The sequence below is a fragment of the Thunnus thynnus genome, chromosome 6, assembly GCF_963924715.1.
Source record: "Thunnus thynnus chromosome 6, fThuThy2.1, whole genome shotgun sequence".
Taxonomy (NCBI): Eukaryota; Metazoa; Chordata; class Actinopteri; order Scombriformes; family Scombridae; genus Thunnus; species Thunnus thynnus.
The window spans coordinates 34,544,612-34,560,667 of record NC_089522.1 but is presented as its reverse complement, the minus strand read 5'-3'; the positions used below and the strand labels follow the sequence as shown (position 1 = coordinate 34,560,667).

General features: G+C 39.6%; 1 protein-coding gene across 1 annotated transcript; it reads right to left on the bottom strand.

The window, feature by feature from the left end:
• Positions 1–4,736: 4,736 nt before the first annotated feature.
• snx21 (sorting nexin family member 21) lies at positions 4,737–15,792 on the bottom strand. Its single transcript, XM_067593528.1, has 6 exons — positions 15,610–15,792; positions 12,923–13,270; positions 11,202–11,401; positions 10,033–10,174; positions 9,403–9,568; positions 4,737–8,332 (listed from the first exon to the last, which is right to left on the bottom strand). Exons 2-6 carry the CDS (start codon positions 13,233–13,235, stop codon positions 7,831–7,833), a joined length of 1,323 nt encoding a protein of 440 aa, XP_067449629.1. The 5' UTR covers positions 13,236–13,270; positions 15,610–15,792; the 3' UTR covers positions 4,737–7,830.
• Between the last annotated feature and the right edge of the window lie 264 nt (positions 15,793–16,056).

The following is a 16,056-nucleotide window of genomic DNA, read 5'->3' as shown; positions in this document are numbered from 1 at the left end:
TTGGTGAAATGAAGCAATGCTTCTTAGTTTATTAAAACGTAGTTGCTGTTCAACAGTCAATAAATAATTGTCATTTAACCCTTTCATGCATAGTGGTCACTACAGCGGACAGCTGTTCAAAAGCCGTTTTCTTATATATGCATGGGGTTTTAATGGTATAGTTGCACATCAGCCAACACAGTGGACTCTAGTGTGTCATCCCATACGCTGCCATCCATTGGCCGGCCTTTGTAAGTGCAACACAAATTACTCAAAACCAAGATGGCCGCCTGTCGGCTCAACAGCTCAGGAATATCTTGCTGATCCTTCTATAGTAATAGACCCTTGCAGGTAAATAAAATTTTGTAACATCAAATAACAACTAAGGAGTAATACAACTGTTAAAATTTCCAAGTATTGATTTTATGTTTGGAGAAAATGACAATTAATCATCTGTTCACTAAGTTGGACAAACTCCTTGAAAAACGCGTGTTTAATTTTTTTTTTCATGCCTAAAGAGGAATAAAAACACTAGAATAAAAATCCTGACTGAAGTTATCATAATTCATGCATGAAAGGGTTAAGGAGTTGGTCCTGTACTCATTTATTGAAATTTAAATTGTGGTTTGAAAGTTTGCAGCATTACATGAATAACTGTGATCCAATTTACTGCATTATGTCTGGTGCAGTAAAACTACTGTATTTTATTTTACAGTTACGTACAGCTACCGTAAAAGTAGATACACTACCATTAAATTACTGTTTCATTTTACAATTGCAATTACAGTACATTTACTGTAATTTATTTTACAGTAAGTTACTTGTCAATTACTGCGAGTTAATTACTGTAAAATTACAGTAAGTTTTTTTTACAGTGCAAGTATAAACAACATTGTCGAGGTGCTTCCTGTTTGGATATTTAAGGACTGATAACAGCAGATGAAACAACAGTAGAGAGAGACTGAGGGCTGAACATGATGTCTGCTGATTGGACAGGCTGAACGTTGACTCCAAACGATGCAGCTTCAAGCTGTATGTAATTAAAACAGTAGGTCACTTCCAGGAAGTGAAAGGCTACTTCCTTCAGTGTTGAGGCTGTTTGTTGTATATATGTTTTAAAAGGTTGTGACACATTCGCTCTTCAGTGTCTTTGGGGGTGACGTGTGAGGAAACAGCTGTGAACGCTGACTGACAGCTCTGAGTTTGGATTTTCCACTGACAGCCATGTTGGCTCTTCAGTGCTGCTCTGTGACCGTTGCTATAGCAACCGGTGTTTCTACAGCAGCTGATCTCTCAGCTCTTGGCCTTGTCACCATGGTGATGTTTTGTGGAGGACGACGGGGGCTTATTTACGGCTATAACCCTCGTCAGCTGTGCAGAGAGAGAGAGAAGCAGCAGCATTAAAAACCACCTGGACCGACTCTGAGTGCAGGATGAGACTCCATCTGCACCACTCAGTGACGTTTCATCACCGTGCAGCTGTCAGAGTGAGTCACACCTGTGGAAAACAATACATACCATATATCTCAGAATCTATTTTCATGCTGTAATAAAACACTGAACTCAACACAGTCTCCTGTTGCAGGGATTAAAAAAAAAAAAAAAAAAAATCTTATGACTGAAAATTAGTTCAAGTCATTTCACCATCTGCAGTTTGTAAAATATGTTACAGGTTATATTGACATCTGCTAAACAAATAACAGAATATGTTAATTAATGAGATTTCAGCACCACTACACACAAACATTGCTGCTGTTTGGGTTTGGGGTATTTTGTTATTTTGGTGTTATTCTAACGTCGACTTGTGGAGGCAGCTAACGTGAATGTGTGCCAGTCAACTGAGATTTGATTCATTGATCTAATTCAGTTCAATTCAATTGAATTTTATTTATAAAGCACTAAATCACAACAGAAGTCATCAGGACACTTTTTAATAGTCTACATAGTGGTTCTATATTATCATACATATTATTGTTATATTGTCAAGTAATGACAATATAATTAATTAGTAGCCTGAGAGAAGGTCCAATCTTAAAGCAACAGTAGGACTATTAGGCCAAGTATCAGACTACATAGAGAACTGATAGTAGACAATCAGTGGCTATGACACAATTTACAAGCTGATTTCGCCTAAATAAAAGATTATGCCACTATAGCCTGGAGTCAACCATGTCTGAAACCGACATAGAGAGACTATTCATTATCAGCATTCTAGTTACAGCACAACAGACGGATTAGGCATCTGAGAATATTGATTATAGCCTGACGAGAAATATAGACTCACTATAATTTGGAGGTCACGGAGAAAAGGTGCAAAGAGATGAAACTGATGGAGGATCTGAGTCTCCTGCATTACAACACGATGGTAAAAATACACTGGGGGGGGAAATAAGTATTCAACATGTCAGCTTGTTTTTCATTAAACATATTTCCAGTGCAGCGACTCATGAAATAAAGACCAAACATTGGTCAGTAAAGAGACACAGCTAAAGAAATCTTAACAGTCTGATCAATAAAAAAGTTATGTGCATTAAATTGGAATGACAGGAAAAAGCTCTGAATCAGGTGATTCCACTAATTAGTCCTCTTACCTGTGTTAATTAGAATCAGCTGGTTAGTGCATGTGGCTGTTAGCGCTTCCACTCCTTTAAAAAGGTTTAACAAACTGTCACATATCCATCTCATGATGATTAGAGGCAAAGAGTGAGACTGTTGAGCAGCCGACTGATTCCTCTACTCCCATAAGCACCACTGGGACCATTAACACTCCACCATCAACCGGCCACGCAGAGGAGCTCCTCCTAATATTGTTGACCAGGCAGGAAGAAAATTAGTCAGAAAAGTAGCCAAAGATCCAAGAACCACTCAAAAAGCCACTCTGCTAATCAAATGAATTGAACAGCGAGGTCAGTATTTACAAATGTAGATAACATATCTACACATTTTATAAAGTAAAAGACGCTTCTTAAATTGGGTTCACTGAGCTGACTGAGTCACATATCTCAGTACGGCTGATGTTATGGTTGTTATGGAGCAGCTCCAGGTCGTCCACCCGGAGTCCGGTTCTGCTCGAGGTTTCTTCCTGTTAAAGTGATTTTACTGGCTGCTGCTCGTGGAGGAATGTTGGGTTTCTGTATATTAAAGAGTTCGGTTTAGACCTGCTCTATGTGGAAACAGCCCGGAGATAACTTCTTTTATGATTTGGTGCTTTATAAATAAAATTGACTTGACATGTACACATCTCACCATTTCAGTCCTGGATTCTCTGAGCTTCATTACTGACCTCTACAGGGTCAAAGAAAACAAAGTTGTACTACGAAACCTTTTAATATTTATAGATTTAAAGATGCTGTTGATGGTGTCGGGAGCTTTCAGGTTGAAACTATCAAGCAGCATTTCTCAGATCACCAATAAAACAACCAAAACAAGGATGTGAGGTAGAGTGAAGAAATAAAACGCTCAGAGATTTGTTTCATTCACTTTAAGATAAATGCAAATAGAGGAGGAAGATCTGGCAGAAAGATCCCTCTTGGTGAGGAGTTCTCAGACCATCCTCTGTTCTGGAGGAGGAAGATCATTAAACCTGCAGCCAGAGAGGAAAACACACAAGGTGTCTGCAGGGAAGAGAGAGAAACAGGAAATAGTGGCAGAAGTCAGAGCGTTCGCCATCACATTTGTCTGAAAAGGTGCGTTAATATTTCTAGAAATGTCTCCACAAAGATATTCAAGAGCTTTTATTGTCACATGAACAGAAACATTGAAGGCAGTGAAGCTTCTAGTTCAGTAAATAATAAAATATTTAGTTTGTTCCAACGTCTCACTCGAGGAATCTGACAGTAAAACTGATGATGATGATGTGCTGAAGCAGGGCGACATCTGCTGGTGACCATGTGACATTACAGCTGTTGGACAAAAATAACAGAAGTTATAAAACAATATAAATATTAAAAACATTAATGACGGCTGTGTGCTCACTCACTAACATGCTGACTGGGAGCCATCGTTGTTGTTGTTTACAGCTGTGCTCTTCCTGCTTTAACGAGTCAGAATGTCTGAAATAATAATAATAATAATAATAATAATAATAATAATAATAATAATAATAATCTGTTGTTGAAATGACTGATGTCTTTTTCCTGTAATGTCAACTTATCATAAACTGTCAGTTGATAAAAGGTAAAACATCCTTAAAGAACAAGGTCACATCATCACAATACTGATTCTTTCATTTCTGAACTCAGTAACGACTTTTGGTCAACCGTCTGATTAAAAACACGTCAATGAGTGAAAAACCTTCGACGACACTGTAAGTTCCTCAGTCAGAGGTTGTTTATCTGCAGCACAACAAGCTGTAAACAGAACCACGTTCCTGCACATGCTCAGTAGCGTCTGCCGTACACAGAACTACTCTCTGGAGACTGAAAACATGATGCTGTTAGTCTTTGGAGCCGTTTCTAAACAAACCAACGTGATGAAGGAACATGTGACCCAGTGCAGCTTTGATACAAACACGATACTGGTCAGTAGATCAGTTCATTGTTGTCAAATATAGAAAATCAGCAGAATTATTCTTTAAATGTAAAAGATAAATTATAGAATCTAACAGATTATCTCAGTGAAACCAAACTGTTCAACAATTCAATTCAATCTTCAGTCCAGTCCAACGTTCTCTAAACACCAGTCTGATGTAAAAACCAGTTTCCGTGAGTCTCTGCTGTGTTGTAAAATACTGGAGAAATGAAGAAAGAAGACAGATCTGGAGTTTGTAACAGATTTATTCCATAAAATACACTTAAAAATATACTTGTATATAGCTCTATGAAGCAGCGCTGCTACACTTCAATCCACATTTAAAAAAAAAAAGAGTCTAGACATGACGGAGAGGCTGCGTTTCCACCAGTTTCACACCAGTTTCACACCAGTTTCACCTCGATGTCTGCAGACAGCAAACAGGTGAACGTGCTGAAGTTTGATAGAAGAAGATGATATTTGTGTCATTTTGAAATAAACATCTTTTTTAAAGAAAAACATGACGGAGCTCAAACTGCATTTCAAACAGTTTCAATGATGAAAATGTCTTTAAGTGACGTGATGTAAACCTTTAAAGTAAAAACATTTCACAAGCAGGCAGCAGTAAATGAAAAGCTGAATGTTTATAACTCACCAGAATGAAGTTACAACAAATACTCAACAATATATCTGCTATTTATTACATTTTGTTTTACTATATTTGTATTCATATGTTTATATTGCAGCCTCACAGCTGTTTATAACTACATTATAGTGAGTTATAACCATTTATTAATGTTTATAAATGATTATAAATGCTAAATAAGGTTTGAGGTTTCTGTTTGTGTCTGATTAGTAGAAACATTATTTTGGGCAAATATTGAATGATTTGGGTTTTCTTGAGCAACAAATAGTGAAATATTGATATCAGAAATCAGAAAATCCACATTTTTAAGGAGGAAATTTTGCTTCTATTATTTGTTAATGAGGTGGAGACAAACAGGAAACACTGAGGGAAAGACCGGAGGATAAAACATCTGCGTCCCGCCGGGAGAGAAACGATCATCTCGGGCTGAAACACGTCATGTGACTCATGTCAGAGCATCAAACTATAAACCGGTTTCATCATTTCAACAGCAGCTACAGTTCATTGAAGCTTCGCAATGATCAGCAGAAGAAAAAAATATATATTGTTTTGTAAACAAACATCTACGTCCAGCTCTCATCAGTCCAGTTACAGGAAGCAGAGAAGAAGAAGAAGAAGCAGGAAGTAACAGAGCTGCGGCTGAATATAAACTGTGCAGAACGTTATACGTGAGTAGTGCTCTCAGCTGGACGCTGGAAGATATCTGAACCCAAAACAAATCAATTATCACATTTTGTATGATTGATTGATGATGTGAACAGTTTCCTCCAATCAGCAGCTTGAACACTCATCGACATGATTAGTGCATAAATCTGTACACGTGCATAGTCTGTAACTATATATTGATCTAATTCATCGCTGTAGAGTTTTTCCCTGCGTGAAGGTTAATGTGCTAATAACTTTGTGTCGTCCCTTATCAATTATTTTATTGATTCCACATCAGAAACAAAAACCTCTTTGCTGCTGATGTAAATCAAGTCTTCACATCTATTTTTGTCCCTTATCCAGCAGAACCAGTGAAACCACAGGTCTCCATAGCAACCGCATCCATGTAAAACACATATTTACCACCAGGAACCTCCTGATCCTGAACTGACTGTTACATCCTGGAAACATGCAGACAACCTGCTGACTCATGATTGAAAAAAGTGCAATAAAATCATTTTTTTGTCCCTAAAATCAAAGATGTTTGTTTTGTTAATCAAACATAGAAAATAATCTTCTGAGCCACATTCAGAAACTTAATTACGTTTATTGTTGATATACGACCACGGGGTGTTTTATTTTGAAAATATACCGGACACTCAATGCTGTATCTGTGTCTGACTTCCTGTCCAGCTCGATCTGCTCTGTGCTGCTTGACGCGGCCTCCATAAAAAAATAGACGAGGCGCCTATCTTCCGCTTCTGGGACGCTTCTGCAACGCGGCGCCGGTGGAATCGAGCGGCCGTGATCAGCTCCGGCAGTCACGTCAGAGCGGTCCCGGAGGAATTCAGGGGTAACCCGTCTACTGAGGCCTGTAAACTCTGTTTCACTGTTTAAAAAATCAATAAAAATATTGTTAAATATCTTCACTCTCAACGATCTCCACCAGCATCAACACAAACAGCCTAAACTGACCAATCACAGTTGTTTTGGTCTCGATTTGTGTCTAAAAGTTAAAAAAACAGCAAAATCTGTTAATAAATCCAGCTTCAGAGTGACGGAGGGAAATTATCTGTTTCAGTGTTTAGAGGAATCCAGAAATATACTTTAAAGTAATAATCTCAAAGATTTCACAGCTGCAGTTACCGTTCACCGCCACACGGCGCCGCCAGAGAGAACGCAACGGAAGATCTTTAAGATTGTTACTTTAACTTTTTAATATTTCCACCGTCGTGTTCACTGAGAAACCGACATGAACGTTTCTATTGGTCAAAAACTAGAAACCTCACCGGTGGAGTCAGTCTGTGTCTGTTAAACTGGTTTTATTGGCTCAGATCAAACACAAAGTCTTTATTCTAACCATCATCCCGACGCTGAAGGTTCTCTAAGTGCTGAGATGTTTTCCTGTCACACATTTCTAAAACCAACTCTTAAATTGATGCTATCAGTGAATACGGCTCCGGGATTATTTTTTTTTAGGATTATCGTGCAGTCAGAGCTGCAACTCGCACTTTGGAATAAAGCAGGAAAACTTGTGAAAAAACCTCATCGGAGCGTCGCTGAGCCAGTTTCAGGCTCTAAAAGTAGGATTGAATAAATGATGCATAGTGTAACAGAATATCAGACACGTTTGGATTAAAAAAATGAGACTTAAGAGAATTAAGTTGAAATATTTGGAGAAAAAGTCATAATATTATGAGATATATAATAATAATAAAGGACGTAGCCGTCTAATAAATGTGATAATTTTGTTAAGAAAGTTAAACATTATATAAGAACATATAATCAGATCTGCACCGTCCAATCAGAAGCTGACATTTTCTTCTCAAAGCAGCATTTTTTTAAATACTTTGTTACAACTTACACAAAATATTTGACTTTTTCTTGAAATATTAATTTTTTTTCTCAGATTACGACTTTTTCCTCTAAATATTCCAACCTTATTCTCTGAACTGGTCGTGACGCCCGTCGTAGGATAGTGATTGTACTCGCCGTGTGTGTGTGTGTGTGTGTGTGTGTGTGTGTGTGTGTGTGTGTGTGTGTGTGTGTGTTTAGCCCTCCCCCTCGCCTTCCTGCAGGTTGTGTTTGACCAGGAACTCTTTGACGGTTGGCTGATTGTCTAGCCCCGCCCTCTGCTCCTCCAGCTGTTGCAGAAGCTCCTCCCACTGCCGCTTGTCTTTCCCCGTCTGCCACGACAGCCGGACCACCGCCCGTAACAGCGGCAACAGGAGGGGGTGTGGCCTGTCCACGTGCGCCTGTGAGGCGTCAGACTGTGGGAGGGGCTTGTCCTCTGCTGTGCCGCTGTGAGTCTCTGGCGGCGGCGGAGTGGGCGGGGTCAGGACACGGAGGGCGTGGTCACAGTGATCCCGAGCCTCTTCCAGCTGGTCCACTTCCTGGAAACAGCAGGACAGCCCCACCAGAGTGAAGAACCAATGGGAGGAGGCCGGGGGTGGGGTCTGAGCCTGGTTGTCATAGTAACTCGCCCAGCCCAGTTTGTGTTGCAGTCTCTTGGCGTTGAGCAGCGGACCCAAGGCCTCCTGGTAACGTCCCACCCTCAACGAGACAAGACAAACTCTGAAGATACAAGACTTGAAAAACTAGAAAGTCTTTATATTTATTTACCAAATTATTCAGAAGCAAACACACTAAACATATATAAACTTTATATTTACAGGTCAAAGGTTCAAATATAATTTATTAGGGATGCACAATATTGGATCTGCTGATATATCCGATATGCTGATATTTCATTTTAGAGCTCGATGATGTGCCGATAATATCGTGCATCCCTATAATTTATTGTTATTTTAATGTCAAAAGAAAGTAATTTATTGTAAACGATCAGCTGTTTAGTTTCAGTTGTCCTCCCAGAGCAGGACGGATACTGCTAATACTGCTAATTGATCTGGTACGTTATCAATACTGACTATCGGTTCCTTACTGTGCAAGAAAATAAAAAAAGAGTGAGAACAGAATAAATGTAACATCAGAGAGAACGGTTTTGAGTCATTTTTTTAAGAATAAAAAGACCAAATTCTCTGATTAAAGCTTCTTAAATGTGAATATTTTCTGGTTTCTTTAGTCTCTTTAATCCTCTTTAATAGTTTTTTGGTGTTTTTTTACATTTGATACAGTTTTTTTCTCCACAGTAACGTCTGCTGTGACATCATCAGGCAGAACTGCTCACATGACAAAACCATTTTGCTCGTTTCACTCCTGGTTTCTTCTTTCAGCACAAAACAGAGGAACTGAAGATAAAAACACTCTGGATTCTTACTGGTTCAGATCTGATCTTTTACTAGACAACAACATGGTTTCCTACTTTATTATTGAAACATGGAGCTCATGTTTTGATATCTGGTAGCTCTGAATCGGTACCATGAAGGGACAGAATTCGGGGTCTTGTGACGCTTCTTGAGTTCAGATGAAAGTTTCTACTTTATGAGTTAAATGGAAAAAAGATTCCACATATTTTGGGAAGTTTAACAGGCTAATGTTCTCTACCTTTACATTAACAAAATGATCATTAATGTTCCGATTATTTTCTGACATGTTTTGGATTATTGTACCGGTTGAATGTCAGATTCATCTCTGACCGTACGCCGACGATGATGTGTTGTTACCTGATGAGCAGCTGTCCGGTCTGCAGGTCGCTCAGGTAGAAGAACTGGCGGACGCACAGCGCCCCCCGCAGGGCGGACAGCGAGCACAGGTGAGACAGGTACTGTTCGAACGCTCGGCTCCGCTTGGCGATCGTCTCCGCCGTGAAGTTCCGACGCAGCTTCTTTCCTACGAGGATTCAAACAGGAAGTTTCAATAACTGCTGCGATAAACAGGAAGCAGGAAGAGGAGCAGAAACACCTTGATGTTCCCCTCTAGAGCTGCAACCATTAGTCGATTATTGATTAGCCAAATTATTACATTAATCACCAACTATTCTCATAATTGATTAATTTTTTTGAGTCATTTTTTTTTGAAAAAATATCCAATTTCTCTGATTGCAGCTTCTTAAATGTGAATATTTTCTGGTTTCTTTGGTCTCTATGACAGTAAACTGAAGATCTTTGTGTTGTGGACAATCATAATCATCTTTAGGAAACATTGATTTCAACATTTTCTGACATTTTATGGACCAAACAACTGATCAGTTAATGAAGAAAATAATCAACATATTAATTGTTGTTTCCCTCCCACATTTATTGATAACAGCATCGAGGTTTGACGTTCGGACAGATGACGTAACCTGTACTTACGTGGGAAACAAACACGCTCCATCTGGTCTCCGTGGTTACGGCGCAGCGTGGCGTGGAGGCGCTGGAAGTCGGAGTACCGGCGGGTGATGATGGCCGGAGTCTTATCGCTGCCGCCGGACTGGATCACATGGACGGTGTACAGCTGGAGAGACACAAGACCAACTGATCCTGAGTCCAGAACCAGCAGCAGCGCCACCTGCTGGTCTGAAACATCTCAACATTCATGTTCCTCAGAGGACGAATCCTAAAGACTTCTGTCCTCCAACAGAAGGTCAAACCTTTCACTTATCCAGCTGTGCACTACGGTTCACGTCACACACACACAGCTGCTGCAGCACTGACGGTACAACCACACACACACACCAGCGTGACTGAAGAAGACTAAAAACTCACAATCTGTAACACCTGTAAGTCCAGAATAATCTGGAGGAAAAACTTAATCAGACGAGGTTCACTGTGGTGAACAGGAACGACTTCGCTGCATCTCTAAACTTCTACGAGGATAATTTAGTGTTTATGACCCACAAGAAGAAGAACAAACACACGGAAACTGAAAAACACTGAAAGTGTAAATACGTGTAATTTAACATTTTATTCTCAAAGCTGAATTTTTCTTGTAAACTTCAGTTTTGTTTGTTAATATGACTTTTCTGTTGTTTATTATAATTATATTTTATAGAATTATGAATTCAACTTTTTCTCATAACATTATAATTTATCTTGTAATATCACTTTTTTTCTAGAAATACTTTATATTTTTAAATTTTGACCTTCTGGAAACTTTTTCTTAGAACCATTATGATTTTATCTCATAATCTTGTAATTTTTCATAATAATAATAATAATAATAATAATAATAATATCACAACTTTTCCTTGTAAAATTAGAGCATTATTTTATAATTTTATGTAATTTCCCATAATGCACCAGTGTTCAGAGTGTGTTTTTACTGGATTTTATTTTGTTTTTATTAACTTGTGAAGCACTTTGCAACATTTGTTTAGAAAAGTTCTATATAAATAAAGTTATTATTATTATTATTATTATTATTATTATTATTATTATTATTATTATTATTTTTTTATAATATTATGACTTTTCTCAAAATATTAAATGTTTTCAAAGTTTTCTTCAGTACTTCCTGTATGTTTCTGATCGTCTGAACTCACCACGTATTTGGAGGAGCCATCTTGCACCACACTGGCGTCCGTCACCTCGAATAACAAACTGTCTGTCTGCCGCCGCCCGGCGGGGGCGGGGCTTCCTCCTCCGCTGAGCCCACGCAGGTTCCTCCAGCTCTCCTGAAGCTGCCGCGTCAGCAGGGAGGAGGGGGAGGGGCCAACCGGAGACACGCCCACAGAACTGGTGTCTGCACGAGACAGGTGACAGACGGGTCATGTGACTGACGGGTCATGTGACTGACGGGTCATGTGACTGACGGGTCAGGTGACTGAGTCTGTTTAATCGTAGTTATAAAGTCAGATCAGCTGCTTTTCTCTACATGGAGCTGAAACACTGAGAACTGCTGCTCTTTTATATATTGATGAACTTTCTGCTGTTTACTGATCTCTGGATCAGTAAACTGATCAAGTTAACTGATCAGTTAAATTCATGGCGTTACATCTGCTCAGCGAGATGGAGAGAAATGTACTTTCCCCGCCGGACAAGACAAAAGAAGAACATGTGACAAATAAAAACAAATGTAACTTTATTAGCAGAGTAGCGCGAGACAACGGCCGAACTGCGTCTATGACGACACTGTTGACACCTGAGGAAACATCGTCAATGATCATTATTAAACAACAGAAGGATGATCAATGATTCATCTATTGGGAAGTAATGACTTGAATAAAATTCATCATTTATATATATATATATATATTTATATAATATGGTACATCAGCAGCAGCCTGGGAGTCTCTCTGCTGCTGTTTGTCCAGGTGAGAGTTGGGACGGTGTAACATCACCTATAAATAGAAGATGCCTCATAACTGAAGTGTCACACAGTCACTCAGTGTCATTTAACATGAGTCAGCTGACGCCTGTAGTACAAAACAGACACAGACAGTTTGTCTTCCATCAGAATATAAACGTAATGTTAATAAAGAGACATTAGACATAAATACTGACATGTATATACCTCATGTCTGAGGTGTTATTGGCAATATACTGTATTTATATGTTGTCTTATAGGTCTGGTGTTTATCAGTCCACTATGGAAGTAATAATATGTACACAACAAGACGTTTTTGTCCTTCTTCACAATCATGATTTGTGATCAGAGTCACAGATACGTTGTGTAGATCCAACAGACCGGCTGCATGTAAACCGTCTGTTCTGATTTATGAACATGATGAAAGAAACTCTAATAATCAGGTTGAATGTTGCAGTGAGACGTTGTTTACAGCTGCAGCCATGTTTTCTCAGTTCCTCTTAAATGATGAGCGACCTGTTTTATCAGGTTTTCATTCGCAGCAGTTAAGTTCTTCTTTTGACTCTCAGGTCTCGTTATTGAGTCTCATGAACAGGCGGCATCGATCAACCCAAAACCAACAACTCATGACACGCAGAGCTGCGTAACATGAGTCATTCTTTGAGAAAAAAAAGCTAAAATTCTTCATTTTCAGCATCTTAAACATGAATATTTCCTGGTTTCTCTTGTGTCTATGACAGCCCGCCGTGATGTCATCAAACCTCTGTATTTAATTTAGTTTAATGAAGGAAAATCAGCAAAGTCTCTGACTTAATTAATCAATTATCAAAATAATTGCTGATTAATTCTCTGATGGTTGATTGATTAATTGGCAGATGGTTAAAGAGGTTTTGCTGAGTCAGCTTTAGGAAGAGCAAACGACCTGCTGACCTGTTAACGAGCAGAGCGTCACCTCACCTGTGCTGCTAAGCCCCTCCTCCATCGACTCTCCCAGGAAGTCGGAGTCACTGTCCAGCCCCGACCCCTCGCCCTCCGCTCCGTCCTCCACTCCTCCTCCTCCTCCTCCTCCTCCTGCGCTGTCGAAGCACAGCGTCCCCCCGAGCCTCTCCGTCACGCACTCCTCCTCCTCCTCCAGCTCCGCCTCCCAGCGGTCCTCATCTACCTCCTCCTCCTCCTCTTCCTGTCCGCCTCCGGCTTCCTGTTCGGGTCCCGCCCCCTGCCCGTCTTTAAACAGCGAGCGCTTCAGACGGTCCAGCAGCCGGGACGCCATGACGCCACCCGGCCACCTCGTAGACGAGGAAGGACCTGAAGAGACGAGAAGATGAATAAACAGTTGCAATACTTGAAATACATCGAGCTCATAATACTGCAGTAAAGTATCCGAGTACTTCTCAGACTAAGACCTGAGCTCAGTATCTGCTCGCTGGTCTACATGTGAACCAGCAGGTGGACTTGGCTCCGGTTTCAGCGCCGGCAGCCGCTCTGAATGGAAATCATGTCACACATTAATAATGCAGCGTTTTGCTCCGTCAGCCTGCAGCCAGGAAACAACCACGGCGAGGCTTCGGTCTGCGGAGGCTGAGCTTCCTACAGTCACACACACACATCAGGTGTCTCCGTTTAGGAAGACAAACATCTGGAAGACATCAGCGGAGTTTATCTTCCCTCCAGCTCGCTGACTAAACAGACCCGAAGCTCTGCAGAGTGAAGAACTGATTCATGTACTGATGACTAATTAAACAATTCAGTCAGGAGAGAAAATGATTTGATTTTATACATAACTCTTATTTTTTAATGATTTACTGGCTATTTGTTCCAAAAACTAATTACTAATTAACTTTATTTGCACACTATTACACATAAGAAACATTTGACAAAGAGCTGCATGTTATAAAACAATTATAAAATGTCCTTGTTGTGGTTTAAGAGTTGATAGTGAACAGAAAACCACTAAATTACTGACGATCTGATTTGAACTTCTGAAGCAGGAAGAAGTACTTTACTGCAGTAAAAGTACATAAGTATTATGAGCTTGAAGTAGTTAAAGTATTGCAGTAAAAGTACATAAGTATTATGAGCTTGATGTTGTTAAAGTATTGCAGTAAAAGTACATAAGTATTTTGAGCTTGATGTAGTTAAAGTATTGCAGTAAAAGTACATAAGTATTATGAGCTTGATGTAGTTAAAGTATTGCAGTAAAAGTACATAAGTATTATGAGCTTGATGTAGTTAAAGTATTGCAGTAAAAGTACATAAGTATTATGAGCTTGATGTAGTTAAAGTATTGCAGTAAAAGTACATAAGTATTATGAGCTTGATGTAGTTAAAGTATTGCAGTAAAAGTACATAAGTATTATGAGCTTGATGTAGTTAAAGTATTGCAGTAAAAGTACATAAGTATTATGAGCTTGATGTAGTTAAAGTATTGCAGTAAAAGTACATAAGTATTATGAGCTTGATGTAGTTAAAGTATTGCAGTAAAAGTACATAAGTATTATGAGCTTGATGTAGTTAAAGTATTGCAGTAAAAGTAGTGGTTTGGTCCCTCTGACTGATATATTATTATATATGACATCATTAGATTATTAATAGTGAAGCATCAGTGTTAGAGCAGCATGTTACTGTTGTAGCTGCTGGAGGTGGAGCTAGTTTACACTACTTTATATACAGTTAGCTAGTTTAGTCCAGTGGTTCCCAACCTAGGGGTCGGGCCCCTCCAAAGGGTCAGCAGATAAATCTGAGGGGTGGTGAGATGATTAATGGGAGAGGAAAGAAGAAAAAACAAAGTTCTTTTTCTCTAATCTTTGATTTTTGCTGAAATATTGGATCATTTGAACATTTATTGAAATGAAAGCATGTGAGAAGTTTAGAGGGAAAAATCACTATTTGGTGGAGCTGTTAACAACTCATGTGAAATGTGACCCCGACTACACACTGCTTTTTGTAAGACGTCAAAAGCCAAAAAGGTTGGAAACCACTGGTTTCATCTTTAACAATGTGTTGTATTTTAAAAGCTTGTTATATTATCCATTGTGTCAAATCTTCATCTGAAAAGTAACTAAAGCTGTCAAATAAATGTAGTGGAGTAGAAAGTACAATATTTCCCTCTGAAATGTAGAAAGTAGCATCACATGGAAATACTCAAGTAAAGTACAAGTACCTCAAAACTGTACTACAGTACAGTACTTGAGTAAATGTACTTAGTTACTTTCCAGCTCTGTTGGATAAATAAGTTTCCAGGTGAGCTTCAGGTGAGGCAGCGACTCTGTGGATGAGATGTTGTGAAGCTGCAGCTTCGTTATCTGATGTTTACAGTCGGTTGTTTGACACGTTACCGACAACAGTAACGTGAAGCTAAATTAGCTCTCCGGGTTTGAACAACTCACCCGCAGCTTGTTGCTAATAACTGTCCGGCTGCTGTTGATCCATCTCAGCTCCTCGACATTAAAGTTTAAATGTCAAACTAAACTAAACAGTTTAAAGCCCGTTTCTGTCACCGTGTCCTCACACAGATGACTGAATAACGGCTAAAACCGTTAGCTCACATCACCGCAAAGTTAGCCAACAAGCTAACAAGTTTGTTTCCAGTCGCTGAGTTGCGGCTGTTGATTCATTTATCGCTCCGTGTTTTGGGATAAACTCACCCCGGAGCTGAAGCTCACTGTCCCCGCTCCTGTTTCTCCATCTCGGCTCGGTGGGTGTAAGTTACAGCCTGAAGCTCCGGGCGGGTGAAGACGTCAGGCTGGACCGTCCTGTCGCTCTATCCCGACTCCTGGACGCGTCCCCGGCTGCAGCCTGCGGGAGGAGGCGGCCCGGGAGGCTGCAGTGTTCCGCTGCGTCCAGCAGGGGGCGGCGAGGACACGCTGGGTATGGAAGTTCATCACTGCCTTAATAATGTACATCAGCAACTGAATACTGCAGTTTAAAATGAAATAACTGCTGAATACTACATGTTGAGATTTAAATTGAATGTTGAAATTTATTGCACTGAAATATTTAACTTTGAAAACCTGAATTTTCTGAATTTATGTGGTCTGAATATCACTTGATGTCACTTTCAAGTTGTTCAATTTCAAAAATTATTTCCAGTT